The sequence below is a fragment of the Cygnus olor genome, chromosome 5 (assembly GCF_009769625.2).
Source record: "Cygnus olor isolate bCygOlo1 chromosome 5, bCygOlo1.pri.v2, whole genome shotgun sequence".
Taxonomy (NCBI): domain Eukaryota; kingdom Metazoa; phylum Chordata; class Aves; order Anseriformes; family Anatidae; genus Cygnus; species Cygnus olor.
This window is the reverse complement of record NC_049173.1, coordinates 5,741,581-5,767,545: the sequence shown is the minus strand read 5'-3', so window position 1 is coordinate 5,767,545 and position 25,965 is coordinate 5,741,581. Positions and strand designations below refer to the sequence as shown.

The following is a 25,965-nucleotide window of genomic DNA, read 5'->3' as shown; positions in this document are numbered from 1 at the left end:
GGGCAGGGCTGTCCCTCCCCTGCTATCCAGATCTCAGGGAGTTTGGTGGCCTTACCAGCTCTTTTGCCTCTGCCAGAAGATCTTCAACATCTGAGAAGCTGAAGCTGGCTAACGTGATGAACTGGCTGACGACAGACACAAATTTGTCTCCTGTTTGCTGAACTTGAGACTTCTGAAAGTCCAGCTCCTTTGGGGGGAAAAAATAAATAAATCTGGTCAGGCCCTGGCTGGTGAGGGACACAAACACCACCGGCTTCCATCAGTGCCATTGTGTGTGTGCCCACCTCAGTGCCACAGGTGCCACTGCACCACTACTGCCTCCTGCCATGCGTGAAAACCTCAGACTACCCCATTTTACAATATCATGGCTGCTCTATGCTTTTGAGGACAAATCCTGCAGGAGAGTTGCTGGGAGCAGCATTATCAGCAAGACAGCAAGTCCTTCAGGATACTTCCACTGCTTCTTCACCTCTCCAGGTGAGCTGCCCAGCCCCAGCCCCTGTCCTCTGAGGTTTTCCAGACAAGGAGACCCCACAGCACATTCCAGGACCTGCTCCATGTTGTCACTAGATTTACTTAGCCTCCCCTGGCGTGTCAGACACAAACTATGCACGTGCCCAACCAACATACAGGAGCTTCAGTGCCAAAACGGCCCTGGGAGGACAGGCACACGTGCAGAGCAGGGAGGGAGGACCAGCAGATCTCTAGGAAATGTGATAAAAGCAGCTTTGCTGGGAGCCCCCCCACGGAGGGATGCCGTGGTGCTCAGAGCCAGGCTGGACTGTATTTGATTGAAATAATACTTACAGCTTCCACCGCTCTCAGGCCGCTCCTCAGAGTGTTTATTTCTTTCTCCAGCTCAGTCATGCTGTTGAAAATGGCAGGACGTCAATTTGCAGCCTTCCCCGGCACATTCTACAGCTCTCCCACCAACATGACCGTGCTTTTCCACTGCAAAGCCCCCGGTGCTGCAGACGTTGCCTCCTGTTTGCAGGCTGGCGTGTCTCAAGCAGCAAATCATCCTGACAGCCTCACAGCGAGGGCAGCTGCCTATCTGAAAGTGGCTGCAGCTGCTTGTTTTAAAGCAAAGCACTTTTCTGTGCTTTTAATCAAAGGGGCTGTGCTAAAACACCCTGAGCAGATGCTGATGGTGTAGCAGAGCAGGCAGCGGTGGGATGGAGGAAGGGGCACTCCTCATTCCTGCCCCTGCAAGGTGCTCTGCAGGGCTCAGTCCCAGGACTAAGAACAGGAAGACTCAGCAAGCTCACCAGGCACAAGGAGAGCTCAGGAGAGCTCAGGAGAGCTCTCAGTGCCAGCAGAAGGTAATTGTCCCATTGCACAGTGGGCAATTTTTGAGGGAACCACAATTAGGCGAATACCCCACAAAGCATCCTTCCCTACGGACTGGAGCAGCAGTCCTTAACAGTAAGGCAATAAAGGGAGACAACCCAAATAAAGAGAAATAAAAATAAATCATGTCTGGCACTCAGGCTGTTTACACAAGGCTCAAGCCCCCAGCGAGCTCTGAGCTCGAGTGCTTACGGGCTTCTACCACCACGTCTGAGCGGGAGCTTTCTCACAAAGACTCGATGACCACAGGCTTGACGTCTTTCCAGGGGTGTCTATCCTAGGGCTGGGGTCCCTGGAAATGCTGACGCAAGGTCACGGGGCAAGTGTTCCTGGCAGGTCTAGTCTGGGAAAATGAAGTTTTAGGAGCCCTGTGCTCCAGCAGTTCATTAGCAGTGCTGGGATCGACAGAGGCGGCAATTCTGCTTAACAGCTGCAGGGCTGGGGGGAGTTTAGGGTTTTCCAGAGGGCTAGAAACTTTTTGGTTTTGCTCTAGATTGGACTAAACCCAAATCTTACATATGGTGTCCAGTTTAGAGCAGAACCGATAAAGTTCAGGGGAAAAAACCTCTCTCTGCAGATGCTTTCTTTCCCATGCGCGTATCTGTACAGCAGCTGCAGAGGCACGAGCACGAGGAGGAAGGCGCCTGCGGCGGCCGGGGAGCGCACCCCGGGGCCGCCTTCCCACCCAGCCTCAGCGACGGCCTCAGCTGATGCCTACAACCAGCAGCCACCCATTCCTTGGGCAAATATTTTGTCTAACCCTTACAGCTGAAAATTATTGTGTTTTAGACACAAAATTATTGTGTTTTAGACACGGGGATGCTCGCCTCCCCAAACGTTTTTCACATCACAGATGTGCAGCGAGCAAGCCGCCTTTTGCTACAGGAGCACTTTGAAACTTAAAAAGACCTGCAAGGCACCACAAACTCCTGGCACGTTTGCTGTCATCTCCAAAAAGGTGCCGTTTAAGGCCCTTTTCATGTCCATGGATTATAAAGGTGAATACTCCCAGCCGCACGCATGCTGCCTGCAGAAATGTAAGATCTTTGACTCCCAGTCACAGGCTCAGATCCCGGGAGCAGCACAGCACGTCCCCTCCTGCTGAATTTTAAAGCTGAAATAGAGCCCCCATTGATTTCGGAGGGACTTAAGCACATACTTGAGGGCTTTGCAAAGCACCAGCAGATTCCTCGTGCACTTAACCCCAAGCACATGTTTAAGGGCCTTGCTGGATGGGGGCCTCTCCAGACGGCAGCAGCGTGCTCTAAACAGGTCACAGAGAGGCGTGCGGGGTCTGTAAGCATGTTGTGGACACCAGGAGCTCCACGTTGGTGGCAGAAGAAGGGTCAGGCAGGACCCCTCCTAGCAGTGCCCCACACAGCAAAGCCCCCCCACTGCACGCAGATACGCAACAGCTGCCCTTTATCTGCAGCCACACCACAACCGCTTCCTACCAGATTACTTGACGTACCATTAGAAATTAATTAAATGCTTCTGCGGTGAGATAACAGCAGGAAACGGCTGCTGCGAGCAGCTCTCCTCCCTCCGGAGGCTGCCTGCCCTTTAGCTGCAGGAGCTGGGATATAAAGCTATGAGGTGATGCTTGCTGCAGCACCAACTTTCCGCTTCTGCCTCCGTGGCTGCCCCGGCTGGGTGCAGGGGCACGGGGGTGCGATGCAGAGAGGCAGGCTAAAGCAGGAGGAGATGCACCTGCCGCGGACCAGCAGTGCCCCCCAAATCCCTGCTTACTTGACTTTGGCCGCCTGCGGGATGTCTCGCAGCTCCTCGTGCAGGCGGAGGACTTTGGGATATTTCTTCTCGACGATTGTGATGAGATAGTGCAGAAGAGTAATGTTCCTAGGACAGAGGAGCAGCGAGGTTAGCGTGGTGCTGGTTAAATCCCAACCCTGGTAACTGTTTTGGGATTTCTGCAAGGATGCTGCTCGCTGTGTGGATACCAGAGAAGGGGATGTGGATTGGCTCTGTCCCACCACAGCCATGGTGCAGAGCAGACTGGTCCCTGCAAGCAAGGGGGCTGCAGACCACAGCAGGGACCCAGGGGAGGTGCCCTGAACATCAGCATCCCCTTCCTCCATCCCTTCTGTTGATTTGTAAGGCTGGGCAGGTTTAAGACCTGACCCAGCTCCTCTCGCTCCATGCATGGAGCTCAGCGGGGTGGAGTGGCCATAGCAGCTTGGGGTGGCTGCACAGGGGTCTGCACAGAGTTGAGCCCTGGGACCCTTCCTCTGGCCACTGAGCCACGGCACAACAGCTTCTGGCTTCTCCAAGGGGAAAAAAGCACTGGGAGGAAGATCCTCCACTCTACCCTTGACTGCCCTTGAGCAGCCCAGAAAGGAAAGCCCCCATCCAACCCCACGTGGACCTCAGCTCAGTTCCTTCTAAACCTTTCATGCTCCAAACCCAATGGTTGTGCCATCGGACATGCTGGCCAGGCAGCAAGAGGGAAGGGATTCCTCTCACCCCCCTGAGTCCTCAGGGCAGTGCTGAACAACCTCTGCATTCCCCCAGCAAGGCTGGAGCCTGCAGAAGCTACCGAGGAGGAGGAGGGCAGGGGCTGCTCACTTGTCGATGCTGGACTTGGTGTCCGCGATCTTGTTGAGGCTGGAGATTTTAAACCCGAAAGCGTTTCCCCTCTGCCCTTTGTTCATGTAGTTGCCGAAGGCCAGGACCACCTCCAGCAGCTGCTGGAGGCTGCTGCTCTGCAGCACCGCCTTGGAGCCGGCGCGGATGGCTGCAGGGAGAAAGGTGAGGGACGTCACCTGCCACGTGCCAGGAGCCCTCGTGGCCAAAGAGCGGCCACCAGCTCCCTCCCTCCCTCCCGCTGCATCTCTGCCATCTCCACGAGGAGCAGCCAGCAGATTGGGTTACTTGCCTTCCACCTTGGGCTTGACTTCTGCAACTCTCTCCGCAAACTTCTTCTTGAAGTAGAGGGACTGCAGCCTTTGCTGATAATGGTTTATCCTGCCAGGGGAAAACAGGTGCAGGCTGAGCTTTGCGTGCTCCAGGTGGAGCTCTGCTGCTCAGCTCTTCACAGACGGACTTACAAAGCATTCCTGAGCCACAGTGATTGAAAAATAATGACCACATTTCTCCCTGAAACTATGCTAGGATGGAAAAAAAAATGACAATTGAAGCTGCACCCGTCACGGGCCAGATCCTGATGGCTTCTTAAGCACATGACTAAGTTACCCTGAACTCTGCAGGTTCAACAAGTGCATCTTTACACCCTATTGGTATGAACAAACAGTTCATTCATGACCACTCCTGAGCAGAGGCTGATGAGATCCAGGCTCCCAGTGGCTCTGCAGTGAGGTGGGGCTGGAGGAACCAACACATCCCAACCAAGCCCAGTCCTGAGCAAGTTTGGGATGGCTCTGCTCATGTCAGTTGTATTTAGGCTAAACAAGATCTCACTTGTAAACAAATGGCAGCTTGATTTGAGTTATTTGGACCAGGATCCGTGGGAGAGGTGCTCACAGACAAGGTCACAGGCCAGGCTGACGTTGTACTAATTAGTGGTGGCAAAGACATCACACTCAGTTACAGACCACAGGGCAAATTAAACAGCTATGCCTGAAATATATTTGCATCAGCACATTGAGCTTTCTGGAAGATGAAGGCACAGGAGCAACATTTGGGCAAGAGACTGTGAAGACGAAAGGTGACCTGCAATGGGAAAGCTAATTCTGAGCATCTTCCAGCCCCAAGGGGTCTGGACTTCACAGCTCCGTCCTGCCTGCCTTTGACACTCAGCAACCACACGGTGCATCACCGTGGGACTCATTGGCACGCTTCTCAGGGAGAAGAGGAGCGTTTCTATTTTTGATCTCCTGGAATGATTTTGGATTGTAGAACTCTCTGACTTTTCAAACGAGTGACTTGCTCCAAGTTCAGCTAAGAAATTCCTTGGAGAAAATTTCAAAGAGCTTAATACTCAGTTGGATTTCAATAAGGAGCTTCAAGATTTTAAACCAGCACCCCTGGAGGATGTGCATGCAAAAGATAAGGTTATTCATCTCTCAAGACCTCTAAGTCTTAAATGATTGCTGCCAGGATCAGGAAGAACTGACATTTGCTCTCTGTCTCATATATTCTTGTGAGCCCCAGGGCCGAGTCATTTCTGAAAGTGAGGAGGGACTTACCTACACAGCAGGGCAAAATTTACATACATCAGTCTTGAGTATTTGCTAGGATATTAGTGTGGAGGGGAAAGGAGCATCACTGAGGCATTGTTATCATTCAAGCAGCACTTCCCACCTGGACCATGACACAGATGATGCACTGTTTTGCAGAGCTGTGCCAGACTGAGCTTTTCTTCCCCCGGCGAGAGGAGAAGTGTGTCGGGAGATGCCCTGGGAGCACACCACCTCCCGAGAGCACCCATCTCCCATCCCTCACCCTGCTCTGTCCAGCTGCTGCTCGTCTGGGGTGCACAACCCTGATTTGGGGAGCGCGGCATCACGAGAGATCCTAATGCACCTCGCTTGTCCTCCCATCCGTCTGGCTCGCACATTTCTTGATGTGAAAAGCAGCAAGCAGAGCGTATTTCCCAGCCAGGCTCCATGAAATGGGGCCACCCCACCTGCTCATTTCGAAGAGGAACCGGTCAGCCTTGGCCATGCGGTCCAGCTCATGCTTATGCTCTTCCAGCAGGTCAATGTCACCCTTTTCTGGAACAAACTTCAGGAGCTAAAGAAGGGAAAGCACATTTGTAGATAAGAGCTCCATGCACAGTTCTGCAGTTTTTCATACAAAATGGTGATTTAGTCACTTGAAACTACTATTTTTCAATATGCACAAAGTGACCCCAATGCACCTATGAAATGTTTCAGCTGTCCCTTTGTTCTTCCTCCCTCTGCCCCATCACATTGGTGTCTCTTGCTTCTGCCCTGGCACTACTCTGGCTTTACAACAGCTGTACTATGTCTATACCAAGGTTTCCATATTAACCCCAACACTTGAGATTATAAAGGATTGCTGCAACTCCACATATTGTAGATGGAAATTTTGTGCAAGGAATCCTTTCATGCTTCTACTGAAGGTGCTATTAGCAGCCCAGTTTTAAGGATAGGTGAATAAAATGCTACTAAAGGGACTTAGAGGGGGTGAAAATTTGGATTCCGCTTTTGAGGACTGAACAAGTTTTCAAAAGTAATTCCCACCGGGCATGAACTTCAAGCTTCAGCCACCAAACAGCTTTGCCTTCAGGCCCCAGGACAGATCCAGGTACCGGCATGGGATGCAAAGGCCATCCTGCTCCTGGACTCGATGCTACAACCTAGCTGCTTTCCTGCTTCTCCAGCCAGCCCCTTGGGTGGTCTTCAACACACGGTTGGCAAAAAACTCAGGGCACGACGTGTGTCTCAGAGCCACAGTTCGATCCCAGGCACCACGTACAGTGTGCTTGCATTTGCAAGGCACCATGCCTACAGGGAGGAGCACGGGATGCGCTGCCCACCTGCTCCAACATGTCTTTTGGGAGGTCCTCCTGCTCGTCCATCGTCAAAATGGCTCGTTTGATCTCCTCGTTTGAGAGTTTCAGCCTGAGAGGAGGAGAGGGCAAGAGGGTTAACTGCAGCCATGCAATCAGAAGGCTTGAGGAGCGTGTCCTCAGCCACCCACCAACACGGCCAGGAGACAGGGACAGCTGAGCTAATGGTCAGCAGCAGGGTCACATAGAGCACATGGTTTGAAACACATGGTTTGAAGCAGCACATGTGAGACGCGCAGTGGAACAGCACCACCCCCTATATTTCACAATATTTTATATAAGTAATACATTATATATGTATTTTTAAAAGCACGCATGTGTAATTCTGTCCTGTAGCAGTGCTGCTCTTGCAGTGCCAGCATCCCCGCTGGCTGTGGGGACAGCAGGGGTGGCACTGCCTGTCACCAGCATGGCACAGGGGCACAGCTCAGTGCTGCTTCTGATCCCACTTCCACAACCCTTAAGGAAAATTTGGGCAATTTCTGCTGCCTTCTTGGCTGTCAGTGCTGCCTCCCCTACACCTCCTAACTGCCTTCGGATGGAGTCTTCCTCTAGGAAGAAGAACCAAAAAGAAACCCAGAAGTTGGGCAAGCGGACGCTCAGCAGCCTGCAGTGAGTGGAGGCAAGAGATAGAAAGATGCCCTTAGCTCCTCCTGGGCTGAGCAGCCATTAATTACAGTTTAATTGGTCCACAGCACTCCCCGTGACCACTCCCTGCAGGGACTAGGATTGCAAAACCACAAATATTTTCCTTCATGTTTTTGTACTGCAGTCAATAAAATAACCTCGGTGTGAAAGAGGAGAGCCTCTCCTTACCCCTGCCCTCCCCGGCGGCTCTCAGCCAAGCATCGCCATCACAGACCTGGCTCCTTCTGAGGCTTTGTCCAAGCCCTCAGCCGTTTTTTCTTCATCTTGGAGCACTGCTGCATCTTCTAACAACTCTGCTTGTGCTCACTCAGGTAAGACAAAGCGCTGCTTTCTGCAGCCTGGTGGGTATCCCCGAGCAAGAGGAACTGGGCTGAGCGCTATGAGCACTGGGCAGTAAGCTTGGATGGTTTCAGGTGCTGGTCTTACAGCCAGCCCCAGAGCTGAGAGGAGATGCAGGAGGAGTGTCATATGCAAGGGGATGTCAGAAAACGGTCTTGCACAGAAATTCAGAGGACAGCATTTGAAAACCGAGCTGCACAAGCCAACAGACCCAGGTATCGCTGAGTGCGGTGTGGCAGGGAGGACTTTAACGAAACCCATCACCCTGGTTTTGGTGGCCAGCACTGCCAAAGGATGATGAAATACTGACATAGCTCAAAGGCGTGAGCTGAAACTAGAAACACAGCCTGCGGTGGGATGTGAGACCTCAGGGGCTGTCCTGTTAAGTGGACCAAAAAGAAGATCAGGAGCAAAAAAGATCTTGATCAGTCCAGGTAATTAGAGGAGGAGGGAATTTTTCATCCTGGCAAATGCTCAGGTAGCAGACCGAGACCTCAGAGCCAGCTTTTGAAAGACGAAGCTAAAGCAGAAAGGGTGCTGGACCCTCTTAGACCAGGCTAGTGAGGGCTTGGCTTAACTTGAAACTTTTCGTTCAAGACTGGAAGTGAAGGATTAGCTTCACTGAGGTAGGTGGAAGAGAAGCGCCAAGCAAACTTTGGTTCCTTCTGAGCTCAGGTTTCTCCTCATCCCAGTCCTCCCCAAACCTCCTGCCCCTGTATCCAGTATTTGAGGGAGTCCCACGAAAGAGGATTTGTTAAAAGAGCAGTGAGATAACATCTCACCTGAGCCAGGGACGAAACCACAAGGATCGCACTGAGCAGTGGCCAGGACAATTGGTAGGGTCCCAGCACAAGTAGCAAATCCAGGATCTACACACCAGTGCTGGAAACTGTCCCCTCTGCTGCTTGCAGTGATGAGGGCGTCCTGGAGATGCCCTCCTTGTCCCATCTGATGGTGATGGCCAGGATGGACATGAGCTGACATTGGGTATGAAGTCTGCACCCAAGCTGAGGTGTTAGGGCACCAAGTGTCTATCAGTCCTCACCCAGTGAAAACCAGACGCTTGCTGGTTTGGAACATTCAGGAGATCCCTGGGAGAAAGAAATGCTCCCAGGAGAAGGCAGCTGGTGGGCAGTTACCTCTCCCCAATGCACAAATGAACCTGAAGCTCCCCTGTGACTGTCTGCGGGTGGGTGGCGAGGGGCGAGGGTGACTTCTGTAAGCCCTGCTCATTAAAAGCAAAGTCAATAATAAAATATACAAAAAAAAGGCTGAAAAAAACTTTTCTCAGAAATCACCAAAACACCACGCCAAGAACAAGAGGCTGCCTCGGGATCAGCAGAGAGCAATCGCGGGGCGCCAGAAGCAAACAGCTTCTCAGACAACGTGATGGGAAAGGGGCCAGTGAAAGCTAGAAGCTTATCTATAACCACAATAATTATCATTGTTGGCAGCAGCTGTCGAACGCGAGCCGTCTGAGAGGAACGGGGTCACAGTGCTTGCTGTCACGGGGATTTAAGGCCAGCGGCTCGGTGATGCGAAGTGACAGCCCGCCGGGCCGGCAAGCGCGGGGCTCGCTTGCGTGGCTTTTGTAGAGCCCGGCGAAGGATGTAATAAGTGTGAAAGGGAAAAACAAATTCCGCCGGGAAGGGGACGCGCCCTCTTGAAAAGCCACATTCAGCTGAGAAAAATGCTCAACACTGCCTCGCCGGAGAGAGGAATCAAACGAGCCATTCAGCGCCAGCACGCTCAGAAGGGGACGGAGCACGGTCCTGATTTGCATCTCGCAGAAGGCAGCGAGCTAAAAATACACACACGTACACCCGCAGCAACGGCGAGGATGGGGTGGTTTCATTGAGCAAGACCCAGCACTGCACTGACATTGGCATAGCCGAAGTGCTCTTAAACAAAAAGAAAAAAATCAAATGTTAAAAATATTCTTCTGCTGCATTACAAGCTGAAGGAAAATCCAGTGATCTCACTGTGCAGTAATTTCTCCCAAAGCAAGGGAAGCAGGCAAAAAAATAAATCTACAGAGAGAGATAAAGTATCTCACTGGCCGTAATCTTTCCACGCTGCAAGCCAGACAATGGCTGTGCAGCTTACAAATGTCTGGGCTAAGCACAGGGCCAAGCGGGCAGGTCTTTCAGATGTCAAAGTCTGCTCGCCCCTGCTTCGCCCAGCCCCTGCAGCACGGGGAGCACGACACTGCCGCTCTGCCCCACTCAGAGACGGGCAAAGGGTTGGCTGGAGAAGAGTTTGCTGGAGACGCAGGGGCTGAGCTGAGCCTGCAGAGGGCCCCGGGTGCAGGCAGGATGCTGGGCAGGGAGCTTCATCCTTTCCTTTTTTGTCAAGAGAAAATCACCCATTTCGGGGAGAGAAATCTGCTTGTGGTCACTTGCAGAGATGGGGAAGGGGAATAACTGGCTGCCGCTGCAAATGCTAGATAAATACCCTACAAGCAAGTCCCCAGCAGCGTCAGGTTGGCAGAAGCTCCTGCAGCAAGGGATTAATCCCGAGGCACCTCCAAGGCCGGGGTCAGTGCCTCCTCTGGGGCAGGGCAGCTGAGAGCCCGAGTGGGTGCAAGCTGCTGGCGATGGCCACAGAAACCACAAAGAGAACAGCTCGGGATCTGCTGAGAGTCAGGGCTTGCTCCCTGTTGGCTCGTTGTCTATTTATTTGGCTGATTATACTGGTGCTTAGGAAATGGTGATGCTGGGCAAAACCATGCAGCCCCACGCCCCACTCGCTGCTCTCCTCGGGAAGGACCCAAAGGGCAGGCTGGGCAGGCAGTGGCCTCCCTTTTTGCCCATCCCTGTTGGACTAATTACTGGTGACTCGTTTCCAGCCACTGCTGGAAGAGAAGGACTGGCTGGTGAGAAGAAATGAAGACCTTTATTCAGCGAGGCACCTCAGACACCTTTGAAGTTAAGCACTCAAGTGGCTCTCCTTCACACCAAAGGGGCTGTTTGTGCCCTTAACCTTCAGCTGCATGCTCAAGCATCTTGATGGATTACACCCAGTCCTGCTGTGACTGTGCTCAACACAGGGGAGCAACCCAGGCAGTGCCCCAGTCCAGCTGCTGTGCTCTCTAGCTGACATAAATGCACTCATTCACATGCTGCTTTAAACTCCGCTCACTGTAATCCTTCTCATTTTCACTACTACATTTGAGGAAGAAAGAAAATCCATAGAAGCAACCCAGAGCAGAAAGCAGGCACCGTTCCCCACCCGGAGGTGCTGTTTGCAGGCACCTGCCTGCAGCTTGCCAGCAAGAAAGCCCCGTGGGCTGACCCGCTGTCCGGACACCGCAGGATTTGGGAAAGCCCACCCTGCCCACTGCACTGCTGGGGGCAGGCTGGTCCTGGGTGCCACAGAAGCAGAGCAGCTGCTTGGTGCCCCAGAGTGACCACTTTGAATGGAGCTGGATTTTACTGCTGTTGGATTTTTTTTTTTTTTTTGAGTGAGCCAGAGAAAAGCTGCATTTTCTGCTGGTTTTGTCTTTTTTTTTTTTTCCAAGTACCTGTGCTGCTGGTTCATCCTTCCACACCACTGCAGGCTGGTTTATTTTACCTGGTGAAAAAATGCCCTTCTTATCCTCTTGGCAGAAATGAGATTTGGGGCTTGGATTAAATTACTTGTAACAGCATAGGGCTGCCCTGGCTGGAGCGGGACATACTGGAGGCTGTCACCCTGGCAGCTGCTAACAAGGGACACTTCTGTCCCAAAGCCATGCATGGCCCATGGCACCCATGCAGGACGTCCAAATTATGCTGCCAGCTGTGGCAGGGAAGCTGCTTGCAGTCCCCAAACACTGCACACACGCAGCATTTTCCCCAGCATACAGAGACCGTATTTAGCAGCCACAAAAGCTCAAACAAAGCCTCAGCCCTACCTGGAGAGCAGGATGTTGCAGTTCTGAGCTCTCCGGCCGTCTATGACTGAGAGCTCCTTGACTTTGTGTCGGGAGCTCAACGTGTCGTCGATAGCATCTTCCTTCTACAAAAAAATAGGGGAGAAAAAAAAAAAGCATGGAGAAAAACCCCGGAGAAGACATTTAGTACTCTCAGCACATACCAATGCGATACACAGCGGGCCCCCATTAATCAGGAGTGTCACCACGGGTTACGGGTAAAACCCATAGCCTGTAACTGAAATACAGTGAGCTGCTTCAGAAACCAGAACTGGCTTTGAAGCCACTGGCTAGAAATGTAAATATTTTCTCAGACAGGGAAGATTTAAGAATCTGCAAACACACAGGTGCTGGTGAATAAATAAAGCAGGGCTTTCTTAGCGTACATATTTGTGATACTTCATTAAACCCTCGCATGAAATGTTTCATTACAGGCGGCTGCACACACTCAGGCCCACTCCTGCTCCGCACCCCAAACATTTGCAGTCGCCCTTCACGCACCAGTCCACAATAACAAGTTTATCAATGAAAACGACCAGCCTCACAAATGCAACTTGCTGCATTCGCTTCTCTTTCAGGGAAATGCTTCCAAAACAAGGGATCTGAAAGCACAAATCCTTGTGGCATGGGCACCTAAATCTCCTAAGCAGCTCGAAAACATTATTGTGTTCAAATGAATAACAACGTGCAAAGGTGCGGCTGCACACAGACGGGCAGATCCAGGTAACAGTGATCTTGCAGGGTTGCCCAAGGAGTTCAGGTTGACTCTGGTTTTAATTTACCATATTGCATGTTGTAGTCAGGTTAATAAATTAAAACCTGGCTATTCAATCCTTCTGTAAGGAACATAACCCAGAGCTGCGAGGTCCCACGTGCTGCAGATAAGCACTAAAGGTTTCCGAGCTCAGGAGACGTGGTGCACAACCACCCTACAGGTTTAGGGTGAGCAAAGAAGTTTCCATTTTTCACTCCTTTTCTTGCACTGACCAAAAAAAAACACCTATGAGAAGTGGGAAACTGATGGGATGGGTGGTGCAGGGCTCTACTGAGCCCCTCCTGCAGGTACAAGTTTATTTATCTCAACCTTTTGTCCCTCAGGGCAGGGACTCTGAGTGATGCTCAGTAGCTGGAGCTCCCCTAAGTAAAAATCCAACCCCCGGCACGCGTCCCCGTGTCCCCAGCCGCTCCAAGACCTGCGGATGCTCACTTACCTGCCGGGAGTTACTGCTCACAAAGAAGTCCTACAGCCATAGCAGAAGCATGGAAAAAGGCAGTAAAAACACATGCAGTTGAGTGACCTCCGCAAAACCAAAAGGAATCAAAGCACAGTTAAAAGGAGAGGGGGTCACGCAGCGGGGTGAGCAGCAAGGGGGAACGCGCGGGGTCTGCCAGCGCCGAAAAATGAGGGATGCAGGTGGGGGCACGGTGGGGATGAAGGGAGGAGGAGGAGGAGGTGCGGGAGGGGAGGAAGAGGGATGCTTCACGGCTGGGTCACGCCAGGGTGCTTCTGCGCTTTGGGGACGCAGGGGACCTCCGCCAAGCCCTGCCAGCACTGGCCCCAAGCAGCGCCGCTCAGCCCGCCGTGCCGGGGGAGGAAATTGCTGGGTTTTTGCGAGTCTGAGAGGACGAAACATCACCGCCAGTGCCAGGAAAAACAGGGCTTTCAAGTGGAAATAACGAGATCCTCATCCCGGAGCAAATCTCGCCGCAGCAAAACTTTACCATTTGCCATGGCAACGCGTTTCCCCTTCGCCTTTCTCCTCCTTACAGGGAAAATAACCCTTCTGCGGGGCTTGGCAGCCTGGCCAAACGCTACCCTGATGCCCAGCCTGCACTTAGCTCGTCCCGAGACCCCGTTTGCCTGCCGGGCTCGCCCCACCCCGCAGCCCTGGCCGGCAGACTGGAAGCACGTGCAGCAAAGCCGGTACCGTGAGACCACACACACACAAGAGAGTTCTCCCTCCCCGTTTGCTGGGCTGCGCCTTTTGTTGTTGGGTTTTTTTGGCTTGGCTCAAGGTCCAGCAGATTGGCGATGGGAAGGGAGATAGCAAAGGTGCATAAATTGTTTGTTGCTGTTGTTTTTTAAAAAAATGAAATAATAAAAAAAAGAAGGCACGCAGCGGCCAGAGGTCCTCTGGAGGTAGGTGGACTCCAAACCCAGGTCATTTAAAACAGCGTTTCCTTCCAGCCCCTCTGCTCGGAGGTGACAGCCGGCCCACATGCCTGCTTCGAGTTAAGTCTTCTCCAAACTTCACCACTGCCTTTTGCAAGGGAACCTTGTTTACGCAGGTTTTCCCCTGAGCGGCTGCCAGCGCTTTATCAGCCCGGGAACCGTGCGTGGGTTTGGGAGGGAGGATGGGAAACGGCTCTGTCGGACATCACGAAACGTCCCGGGCTCGACCTGCAGGGGGCTGAGCCCAAGCCCCCCACGCCCTCTGTCCCCGTGGCTTTTTGTGTGCGAATGGCTCCCAGCAGAGGTGCAGGACGAACAACGTGTGAAGCTTTCCTGGAGAGCAAAAACGCTGCGGCCGAGAACAAAAGCAGAACGAAACGTGCCGGGAGACAACGAAACATCAGCCAAGGAAACAAGGAACCAACCCGTTCCCGAGCGTCCCGGGACAGCGGAGGTGCCAGGGCTTCCTTCAGCAGCGGCTTTGCAAGGAAAGGGGGGCCGACAGACCTTAAATAAAGACACCCAAGCTGCTATTGCCGTACTTCAGAGAGATCAGATGAGAAATGCAGCCCTACAATTCAGCTGGACACGAGGCTGCTGCCAGGGCAGAACTAGACTCCGCGGGCCGGTCGAGGTGGTAAAGCAGCAGTGCTTGATAAAGCAACCTCTTCCGAGGCAGCTCCTTCGTGAGACAGGCACGAAGCTCTCCCCCAGGCAGGGACGGGTTTGTTGCTGGCCATTTAGCTGGCCATCAGCTGTCCTTCCATCCCCATGCTTGCACTTGCCCCGTGGTGCCGGAGAGCAGAAGGATGGGGTGGTCCTTCTGCCCTCTGCCTTCTCCAGGAGAGCTCCCAATGCACAGAAAGGGCTCATTATGAAAAAAAACACCTCCCTCTCTGCCTCAACAAGCCTCATCCCTGCCTCTTTCTCTTGCACAAGCCACAATCCAGCTTCTGCTGAGGGATGGCAGTGAAAGGAGGGGTAACTTTAAATCTGCTGCCATTGTCCCCACACACATCCCCAGCCCCCGCTGCCCCAGCCCATGTGCAGGTCGCTCTCACCTACATGGAGCAGATGTAAGTTTCCTTCTTACATCCTTTTTTTTTTTTTGAAAACAAACTTTCTTAGCTCACTGCTAAGCCCCCTGTTCAACAACTTGTATTTTTCCACTTGGCCCTGGCTCTTTTACCACGCCCGCTGTACCTGCCATGCCCCAGGACTACCCCAGCCACGTCGCTGCCGCTCACCAGCATCACCCCCAGCCTCAGCTCTCAAAACACCTCCGACAGAGGTGCAGACCCCTGCGCAGGGATCTGCTCTCCTGGTAGGTTTGGGAAACAACCCAGCACCGGGCAGGGATGCTCCCAGGGGTGAATCCAGGGCGCTTCCATCCTCTCTGCAGGGAAGGGCCCTTTCCCCAGAGCTGCAGAGTTCCCTCCAAAGCCTGCGTTAACCTCCCAGCCTGGGACGTGGGAAAAGCATTCAAGGAGATGCTTGGAACTGAGAATGTAATTAAGTCTGTGCACTGCTCAGACGGGGATTTCCAGGCGCCATAGCAGTACAAGCAGCCAAGTCCCATCCGTACCAGAGCCACCACAGCTACTCCAAGGGGGTCTGAGATGTCCCTGCCCCACATACACCTCCGCAAGCTGCCCCCAACGTGCTGGAGCATCAGTAATGCCATTCCTCAACAACAAAAAAAGGGCAAACGCTGATGCCCCAAGCCCTACGGACATCATGTCTCAAGGGAACTGAGAGATGTGGTCACTGAGTCAGTGACTTTCAGTAAAGGGTTCAAGACAGGGAGAGAGGAGGAGAAATCCCTGCTCGAGCTTGAAAATGCTGCAAGTTATTAAGAAATTAGTTTAACATCCTTCCCCCGAAGGACAGGCAATTCTCATCGACTGAACTTGGTGGCCCAGGTGATGACGAGCACTCACAGCTCCCATCCAGCAGACACCTTCCAGACACCAAATCTTTTTAGTGGTGGCAAAAAGCAAGGAGTATTTATAACTTTTAGGCATCTGTAATCATTCCAGGGTGCATACCCCAACAAAAGAAAAAAAAGTGACTGACTTGCAGAGCTGCATTTCTCATCTTAACAGCCCAGCCTCGCACACTCGGGAGGTGCTCTGCAGTCTCTGGAGAGAACAAGACCCTCGTGGAAAGCCAGGGATTTCCACAGGCCCCACCTGTGTGGCACTCTGAGGACTTGCAAGTGGGTGATGACACGAGCTGGGGACCAGGGGCATGGTCACAGCACTCCGCTCGCACAAAATGGTGCTGCTATGAGGTGCTGGTGGGACACAATGAACTCGTGTCTTCTGTCAGTCCCACCCTAGTCTCTGGCTCCCACGTTTGGCTCCCTTTCGGAGCCTGGGACACAAACCCATGCCACAGCTCTCCTTGCAGCGTGCAGCATCTCCCCCTCCTTGCTGGCCTCACTTCACCCAGCAGGACTTCAGCCAAGCCAAAGTCTGTTTGGATTTCTGCCTGGCAGTAACTGCAGCACACCAGGTGACTCTGGCCAGAGGGCAAGCTGTCCCACGGACACGCTAGGTTTCTATTCTTGCCTCCTTTCCATTTCCATCTCCTCTTCAGATGGGCCCTATTCCCAAAACACACCAGGGCAGCACCTATTCCTGGGGGGTTACTCTTGATATTTGCACCGCTCTAATCCACCCTGATCTTGCCCTCCATTAGCCTCTGGAAGTGATTAAGCTCTCACGTTGTCTAAGGAGCTTACGTGATGGGTCTGCTCCTTCCCAGCCCGTCCCTCCTGAGCCTGGCGAGAGCAGACAGCCTGGGCTCTCCTCCCCACAATGCAGCCAGACATTCAGCAGGTGAGCCCAATGTTTGCGGCCTCTCTCTTACTTTCTCTCCTGCTTTTCCTGAAAAAACTCATGGCTTTTGACCACTAACGGTCCTGCCTGGGGTAAAACAAGTGTCTAATTTTCTTCATGGGTTTTGATGCCTTCCAAACTGGGGCCATATTGCTTGAGAAGGAGATTAAAAAGCAGAGACTTTTGTCTGCAGTGTCATTATTTTGGTTTGGGACTTGCTTTTTGTTCAAAGCTCACATTTTGCTCTGGGCTCACTACAAAAATAAAAGAAGAGATCCACCCATGGTAGATGTGGGTAAAACTGAGTCCTTCTTGGCCAGAGAGGGATATAAATTTTCCACCCAATACAGACATGAAGCAGTCGCTGTTAAGAGTGATCCCAAAATTACTCAACCGTGGCCACATCTGGGGGCTATTTTCATGCATTCCCTGTCATTTTTGTTTGTTTCGTGATCCATCTTGGTGCTGGCACTGCGACACACGCGGTCAGGTACGTGGGCAGGGGCGAAATCGGTCACGTCTGGCTGTGAGCTACCATTTCCAGGCAAAGGCACTGGCATGCAAATGAGAGGACAAACCAGATCGAGTTGATCTGGCAAACGGAGTGAAATAATGGCAGGAGGCGCGTTCCGAGACCACACGTGAAACCGAGCGACTTCATAACCACAGCGTCTGTCCCAGAGGCCTGCGCAAGGCCCCGGCCAGCCGTTACCTGCTGTCTTTGGTAGGCGGAGAACGTCCTTTCCAGGTCTTCGAGGTCCAGGATTTTAAACACTTTTGCATCATCTATGTCGGTCCACACGGTGCCTGCCAGCTTGTTCTGAAAGACAGCGGGAGCACAGCAGGTTGGGGTGCCTCCTTTGGCACCTCTGGTTTTGTTGCCTTAATTATTCTCCTTCTGCAGAGCACTGTGGCCCTCTGAAAGCACAGATGGGAACCCCTGGCTTACCTCTGGCAGCTTGGACCAGTTGAAGGACTTGAGGGCGTTCGTCGGCTGCGGGATGCTCTTCTTCTTCAGGGCAAAGCCCAGCGGTGCTCCTGGGGGGGGCATCACCCCATCCAGGGGTGGGGGGCCGGGGGGTGGAGGGGGGCCACCCGGAGGGGGCGGTGGTGGGGGTGGTGGTGGGGGACAGCCCCCCGGTGGTGGCGGTGGTGGTGGAGGAGGGGGAAGGAGGGATCCTGGAGCTGGAGAAGGTAAAGGGCCACCAGGAGCTCCTGGTGGCAAGGGAGGTCCTCCAGGGCCGGCAGCACAGATCGCCCTCTGAGAGAGAAAGAGAGGAGGAACTGGTTACACAGAGGGAAGGCACCATCCAAAAATGCCTTTTTTTTTTTGTTTGTCGGAACTTAACCAGCATAGGAAGTAACTAAAGGCTTCAGCATGCTTGACTGAGGTCCAATGCAGCCAGAGAGGTGAAATCACCCCATTCCCAGGGATGGACATCTTGGGGGCCCTCCCAGCAAGCACCTTCTGCAGCCCTCTGTGCAGCCTCCAGAAATCACCCCTCAGCACTTTCAGGGGATTTGGGACATGGGCACAATGAGGAAGAGGTTTGGGGCCTTACCCTGCTCATCTCATGGAGCTGTGCTGTGAGATCCGCCACCTGCTGCTTGACCTGCTTGTGCTCACTGGACTCCTTCTCCAGCTTCTCCTTCATCTTGTTCAGTGTCTGCATCATTTCTTCCTTCTCCTGGGCCTTGGCATCGCACTCCCGCTCCTTCTTCTCCAGCTTCTGTTGAAGCTCGGTGTGCTCTGAAATAGTCCCCAAAAGCAACCCTTGAATCCACTTCTGGGTGATGAACACTTCGGTAGTGCAGAAAGCAAGCAGTGTGCAGGGTTATAAACCGTGTGCTACTTAGGAGAGAAGTTGTGCAATAGGAGAAAGGGAGTGTGTGCTGGGCACATTAGACTCTGGCTAGGACTGCCCCTGTACTGCACACCCCATGAAGAAATTAATATCTATTTCTATCATAAGCCCCATAGCATGATACAATCTCAGCCACTCATGCACAGTCCATCCAGTTAAATATATAGATGCGAGCTGTTTAGCTTACAGTGCACGCTCAGGTAAAAGTTAGTGCCTTTCATCTTTCCATCGCTCACCTTTTCGCATTTTTTCCGCTTGCTCTTTCCACTGTTTGACTTCATTTTCATTGACTAACCTAAAAGGAGGAGACAAGCAGTGCTATGAGACAACCCCGGTGCAGTCAGCGGGGAAACACCACCAGGAAGAAACACGACTGAGGAGCACTGTGCAGGGGAGTTAGGGCTGCGTGGGGTGCAGCTCCCGTGGGGGTATTTCAGAGAACTCTGCTCTGCCCCCAGCGGCTCCTGGCCATGGGGTTTGCATGCTGGGATGCTCTGCTGCCTCCACAGCTCCAGGGACCCCAACTTGTCCAACCGAGGAGCAGGAACGTCACTGTGAGAGCACTGAGTGATGAATAAGGAACAGTGACAGTCAAGGGAAATAGCTCACTGAGCATGTCTTCTTGAGTAGGTCAAAACGATCCGAGCCTGCCAGGGATGATTCCCACACCTTGCCTCGCCTGCCCTCCGTCTCGAGCAGACAAAGTCACGGCAGAGAGCCCCGAGAGAGGAGGATGAGCACTTACATTCGGACGACGTTTTTGATATTGAAGTTTTCCAGGGGAGTGGCGTCGGGGTCCTGCCCTTTGTCACTCTGAATGACGATCTGCTGGATGATCCTGTCCAGCAGCAGCCAGTACTGGACGGTGTTACCGCTTCTTTTATCTGGACAGGAGGAAGGGAAGAGGCTGGGAGGAGCCGCAGGGACATGGCTGCCCCCCGGGCAGGGGACTTGGGCTGTGAGGTGCGAGTTTCTTGCCCCCCCAGTACTCACAAGGCATTTGGAGACAGTGGTGCAGGATGGACATAAAGTGCGGGTAGGCCTCTGTGTGAGTCAGCCTCTTCCTCGTCAGCTCGAACATCTGAGTTGCGCTTTTGGTGTCTATGTGAACCTGTGGAACAGAGTGGAGCGTGCTCAGGCCACCGGGCTGATGTGACCCCAGCTGGATCAGCCCTGTGGCGAGGGACAGCAGCACCAAGTCACAGCATCTGCTACCACACCCAGCCCTGAGATGCTGCCATAAGCTGTCTGAATACGGCCCTGGTCTCCTAGGAAGCCTCTGACCTGAGCATCCTGAGTCTCACCACCAAACCCTGTGAGCCTCTTGGTATGGAGACAGTCCCAAGTGCCCCATGAAAGGCAAAAGGCCAGCAGGCAGGGGAGAAGAGGGATGAAGCAAATGAGCAGTGCAACAGGAGACAGATTTCCAACCTCCAAATCTGACCCAAAAGCCTGCACTTTGTCCTGGTCTACGTAGGTGCTTTTAAAAGGATCCATGACATCAAGAGCCAGGCTCTGTAGTGGTAATGTTCACACTCACCAGCTCAAATCTTTTGGCAAATTCCAGTTCGTCTTCATTTCTAAGCATTTCGAAAAAATCTAAATGCCTGAGGAAAGAAAGGGAAAAAAAAAACTGTTAAAAGTAGATATGAATGTGGCCATGCATAGCAAGCAGCCAGTTTGGAACAGCTTCCAGAGCAGCCCACTAACAGGCAGTGGTCCAGAGACAAGCAAAACTTGAAACACCAACAGGATCTTCAGCCTAGAGCTCCTGGAGCTCCACGTGTTCGTCCTCACCCTCGCCAGCTCGAGAAACCAACTCAAAAACACAGAGGGCAAAGTAATTACAGCCCTTCCAAGGAGTCTTTTGGAAGAGAAGACAAGGAGGAGGGCTGACAGCACCCACCAGGATGGCACATCCTTCCCAGCTCAACCCTATGCTAGACTGCAGCAGAGCCAGGGTTCTTCCCCTCCCTCTTTGGTGACACTAAAGCATTTCCTCAAGAGGAACCAGATCTATAGTCGAGACCCACATGGCTTTCCCCAAATGCCATGTCCAAAAACCAGAAAGCATGCACGTAACAAAAGGGGTAAAATAACCATCAGGCTGCGGGTCACCACTCACCGGTCTAGGGTTGAGTTTTCATGCTCTCTTAGTTTGTCAATGACTGGCTGGATCCCAAGCATGAGAAATTCGTATCTCAGGTGCAGTCTGAAATCCAGGCTTTCCTGCCAGGGACAGTTGTTGGGTCAACACAGCAAGGTGCATTTCCTCAAAAACCTTACTGAAAAGCCCTGAACCCACCAAAAGACCACCCTTTCCGAAAGACCCAGAGCTCACCACGCCTGCTCCCTGGCTCAGGACTGCGTTGATGAAGGACATGATCGCTGTCTTGAGGCTCACTTCATCCCGATACCGCCCCGTGCTCTTGTCCAGGTCATTGATCAGCGTCTGTCAAACCCACAAGGTAAGTTAAGAGCCCAGGTGCTGCATGAGCTGCCAGAGGACACGTGTGAACAACTTCTCCTGGTGCTTCCAAAGCCCCCGCAGCAGCTCACTGGTGATGCTTTCTAGACCAACAGCTGCTGCCTGATGTAGCCCAGCCCATCCCAGCACCTGTGTCTGCAAAAATCAGCCCACCCAGACGTGCTGCAGCCTTGCTGCAGTTCCAAAAACCCTACAACAGTGAGCATGCTGAGGAGGGGGGAGCTGCCCTAAATAACTGTTTTCCCACTCTTTGCTCAGCCGTGGCTCTCGTCAGATAGGGCATTGTTCTGGGGTAATTCCCAGAGTATCAAAATTACAAATGGCCAGGACAAATCCTGCACACGCAGCGTTTAGATACCCAGGAGGAGGAAGGGCCAAGAACTCCAATTTGGGCTGTCTGGCGAGGTGCCCTCTACTCTCAGCAGCGGCTGATGATCCACCCAGACCCAGAGCCGAATTTTGGGAGCTGAGGGGTGAGTCGAGAGGCACCCACCTGAAAACGAGTCCGTTCGCTGGCGTATTTCTGGTAGTGCAGCATAGCCTCCAGTACCTTTTTGTGGCCGCCGGGAACCAGGCACACAGCGCCCATGATTTCCAGCACTGCCACCTTCGTCTTAATATTCTCCGTGCTCAGACTCTGAGCGATTACGTTAATGCTCTCCGAATGGGCCAGGACATGAGCCCGGCCCAGGGAGTTGTTCATTAGTGCTTTTATACATCCAATGAGCGAGGTATGTATTCGAGACTCTGCTGTCTCATAGTCCATACTTTTGAGGAAGTTCAGAATACACGACAAGCCATCCAGGTCGATGAACCGGGTTACAAACCTGCCAGAAGGAGGGACGTTTTAAAATCAAATGCTAAAGGAGCACTTAACCCACAAACAGGGCTGACTTGTCTGATCTTGCAAACCCAGAGTGCTTTTATATATTTTTTCCTGCAACGGATTTTGCATAGCAGAAAGCCTGCAGGACTTCTACTGGTCCTTTGGGACCAGTTTTGCACAGGAGGGGAAGAAGCTCCCTGGTCCTGGAGTTGTCTTCTTACCCAGCTGCAGCCAGCCCACAGAAACCCAAATGTCATGCCCACAACACCTGCCAGACCTGCTGCCTCCTGCTACGCATGCCTCACCACCCGCACCCTTCTCCTCCGCTGTACACATCTCACACCTTTTTAAACAGGGATTTCACATTTTGATGATGACTGATATAATGCTGCTAAAATGAACACAGGCTTGCAAATGCACGCGGTGCCCGATGCAGATTCAACAAAGCATGCAGACATAACCCACCCTCCTTCACTGCACACCGCTCGTGCATTTTAGGACCTCCCTGCCCAATGCCACCCTGGCTGGGTGTATTCTGTTTTTGAAAAAGGAGTGGGCTCGGACAGCAAATGATCCGAGAACATCCCAGCACTAGGACGAGTTTAATTTAGATCCACCAGTGCTTATGTGCAGCAACAAAAGGGATAATTGCACTCCCAGTGAAAACTGATTTCTCTGCTTGAAAGCCTGCTCGTATTCCAGCCAAAGTCAATAGGAAATTTGATGTTCACTTCCCTGGAAACAAAGGTAGGTCCAGAAGGTAAGGTTTTCTACAGAAACCTGCTGCATCCCTCTGATTTCCAGTGAGATGAACTCACAAACCACTTTTAAGCACTTTGGAAAGTTTAATTGCAAACTACGACAAAGCTGGGTACCGCCCCTGCTCCCTGGGGATGGCAGGAGCCAGCACCCAAGAGGTTGAGGCTTCATGGAAATCGGGTGCTCACCCCGACCTTGGGAATTTCTGACCAAGTCCCATTGCCAGAACCATTGCAAAAGAGAAATGGAAGAGTGCAATGCATTTGCAAACAAGAGCTGTGTCTTCCATAACCAGACTGGGCAATGCATTTCTTAATGAAATGTTTTCCCATCCGAAAAAGTCAACCAGAGGCATCTGAAAGATTTTTCAGATGTGTGCATGCAGACTCCAGAGAAACTTAGGAAAAACTAAAGACTTTTAGAAAGAGTCCCACCCTTTCTTTATCCTCCCCATCAAAACCTCCTAGCAACCTTTTTTTTTTCTTGCATTCCACTAAAGCCTGAAGATTCGTACGATTTTATTCCTTCAAAAAGCGCAAGGAGAGTTGAACTTGAAACAAAGGGCTTGGTTGACCAACAAAATTTGGATTTTTTGGAAAAACTCTGGAAGGCATTTTTATATTCTGTAGCTATTAGAATGACAGCAAATTTGAGGGGGGGGAAAAAGTGGCCTGATTGCTCTGAACAGACGTGAAGGTGCTGATGGTTCTCAGCCACTAAAAAGGCTGAAGAAAAGGAACAAAATGACAAAACATGATCCAAAAAGCAAGTGTCATTTCAGGGTCCCTGCCTCCCAAGTCCCCTCATCCTCAGCCGGCCCCATTTCCATTTCTTTTCTAAAACCCCTCTGCCAGAGAACACAAATCAAAAGCCATGACCAGCGCAATAAAGCAAAGAAATGGAAGAGAATTGCCTCATTGGTTTTGTCCTCAGTGCAGTCTTCAAACTTTCTATTGTTTTGTTCCTCTCCTCCTCGTCTTCTTTTTCCAAAGCAATCAGCGATTTCCTCTGCAAAAGGAAAAAGAGTGGCAAAAATCTCAAAATATCCCTGCATCCAGGGGATGGTCCTGGGGCTGGATGGGGCAGGGAGAATACAGGGGGCTAAAGCAACACTAAATTGGGGTGAAGGGCAGAAATGGGGGGTCTTTTAGCCTTCCCCAGTACCCATGCATCCCATGTGCCCTTCCCGGGGGGGTGTGGAGATGCCCTGCAGTCTGGAGGGACAGGATACTGCATCCACGCCTGGGGTCACCAGGGTGGGTGCCAGGTCTTGCAGCACAGCCTTGCCCTACAGGAACTGTATTTCCTACAGAAAACAGCACTATTTTGGTCTCACCCAGCACAACAGCAACCACCCAGCGCAGAGGGTGTTTTGGGAACAGGGTGGTAGCAGGGATCCCGCTCTCATTGCAGCAGCCACCAAACAGCACCGAGGCTGTTGGCCTCACCACCGTCACAGCAGCTCGATGCCCTCCCTGCTGGCACTGCACGATCAGACAGGTTCCTTCAAAACCAGCCTGAAAATTGCTGTTTGCCTTTAGCCTCGCTGCTTCCTGGTGTGCAGGGAGAGGAAAGGTCCCCGTGCCTTGGAGAACGTCTCCTTTCTCCGGTTGTATCCAATGGTCCAGTGGACAAAATAACCTCTCCCTGCATTTCACCTGGCTTAAATAACTTCCATCAGTGTGCTGGCTGGTCTGCAAACTGGAAAGGCTGAGAAGTGCCACATTACAACATCGTGGCTACAACACTCGGCTCTCTCAAGCACAACACTGACCATATCACAAACTGTCATGGTATCACGACTGCTCTGCTGCCATTTACAGTTTTCACAAGTGCCAAAGCACTGCAGAAATACTCACAGCAGCCATGGAGTTCAGCTGGTCGATATAAAACTCTGGCCAGCTGGTGGCTCCTTTATTTTCTTCCTGGTCCTGCAGAGAGGGGGAAAAAAGTGAAACGAAGAGAGTGGATTAGAAGAAATTGCATTAACATCTCCTGCCCTTCAAAACCAACGACCTATGAAGATGCCTCGTGCACTTACATAAATTTATATCAATATAAGCTAAATTTTCTGCACTCTGAACTCACCACTGACAGCTCCAGATATGGGAACGTTACCCGATCTACTGAAATAGCACATTTTATATGCAATGTGTTACACCGTCTGCCTGTGACTAAGCTCTGCCCCAGTGTCAGTGTATCAGTTTGGGAATTTTACACCCAGATTTCTCTTGTATTGAGTCTACCGTGCCCTTGAAGTTTCAGCCATACAGCCTCGATGACTGTGCTTTGAGGGGAAAAAAAAAAGACTTTTTACAAGCTATGAAGGGTAAACAAATGTGATGTGAACAAGGTTCAACTCCTGGGGGAGGACTGTGACTTGCCACCAAGGGAGTCTCTTGGCACAACAGCCAAGAGACCCTGGGGGTTCATTAGTTGTTAGGAGAGAACATGCACATGGCAATGTCCCCCATGAAAGGACATCCCCCCCAGCCCAAAATCTATGACAATGATTGAGGCACAGCCTCCTTTGGTCATCCCAGTTTACAATGTCCTGTGTCTGCTGAGACACACAAGTCATTTTCAAGTTCTACCATGTTGTTGTAGGACATGACCAGTGGACTGCTGAGCCCAGGTCCAAAAAATAACAGTGTATATCCACAGGTAGTATGCGTATTTTGAAGGAATAGTTCAAGACCAACCCTCTTCCCCACTGTATTTTCCCAAGATTTATACCAAAAGAAGAAAAAGGATAAAATAATAAATCCACTTCAAGTTGGACCAGGAGAAGCAGCCCCTCCCAATGTATCAGATGGCAGTTGAGATGTTTGTAGGGGTTGTCCCACACTGCAGCTCCCTGCGAAGGCCAGGGACAAGCCACCCTTCTGCTCCCACGTCTGTGCGTGCAGACTACCAGTAGTCTGGCTGATTCCTGCAAGTCAAAGGAGCAGAGTCCAAAATATTTACTGTGGTTCAAGAGGCATAAATGGGAAATGTTTGTGCATCCAAACTTCCCAAGCTACAGCTTGCCAAGATGGGAAAAAGAGAGAGTTAGCAAGCCTTCTGCGTGGGTGGCTCTGGGATGGGGACAAGAGTTTAGGAGCACCCAGGTGGCAGCCTGGTATCTCCCCCAGCGTGCCAAAGGCCAAGAGAAGCTGCTTAGCCATGCCTCTGGTCAAGTTTAAGGCAAGTGAAAGGACTTTCCTGAGTGAGAAGGCTGTATTTAGACCTCCCTGCCCTCTGCTTTCT

At 52.0% G+C, this 25,965-nt stretch overlaps 1 protein-coding gene across 3 annotated transcripts in view; it reads right to left on the bottom strand.

The window, feature by feature from the left end:
* The window catches only part of DAAM1 (dishevelled associated activator of morphogenesis 1), an 88,161-nt gene that overhangs the window by 5,237 nt on the left and 56,959 nt on the right, over positions 1-25,965 (bottom strand). For 2 of the 3 annotated variants that reach the window (XM_040559928.1, XM_040559927.1), the window contains 21 exons: positions 24,576-24,647; positions 23,630-23,724; positions 21,625-21,958; positions 20,985-21,095; positions 20,769-20,872; positions 20,184-20,250; positions 19,637-19,754; positions 19,389-19,527; positions 18,880-18,938; positions 18,341-18,528; positions 17,728-18,039; positions 17,491-17,598; positions 12,974-13,003; positions 11,745-11,848; positions 6,830-6,914; positions 5,954-6,060; positions 4,244-4,332; positions 3,934-4,102; positions 3,100-3,207; positions 808-868; positions 56-187 (listed from right to left, as the gene is read on the bottom strand). In XM_040559928.1, coding sequence (XP_040415862.1) covers positions 56-187; positions 808-868; positions 3,100-3,207; positions 3,934-4,102; positions 4,244-4,332; positions 5,954-6,060; positions 6,830-6,914; positions 11,745-11,848; positions 12,974-13,003; positions 17,491-17,598; positions 17,728-18,039; positions 18,341-18,528; positions 18,880-18,938; positions 19,389-19,527; positions 19,637-19,754; positions 20,184-20,250; positions 20,769-20,872; positions 20,985-21,095; positions 21,625-21,958; positions 23,630-23,724; positions 24,576-24,647 — 2,592 coding nt within the window. The remainder of the gene's footprint in view (positions 1-55; positions 188-807; positions 869-3,099; positions 3,208-3,933; positions 4,103-4,243; positions 4,333-5,953; positions 6,061-6,829; positions 6,915-11,744; positions 11,849-12,973; positions 13,004-17,490; positions 17,599-17,727; positions 18,040-18,340; positions 18,529-18,879; positions 18,939-19,388; positions 19,528-19,636; positions 19,755-20,183; positions 20,251-20,768; positions 20,873-20,984; positions 21,096-21,624; positions 21,959-23,629; positions 23,725-24,575; positions 24,648-25,965) is intronic. The other variant, XM_040559930.1, reaches the window with a different exon arrangement.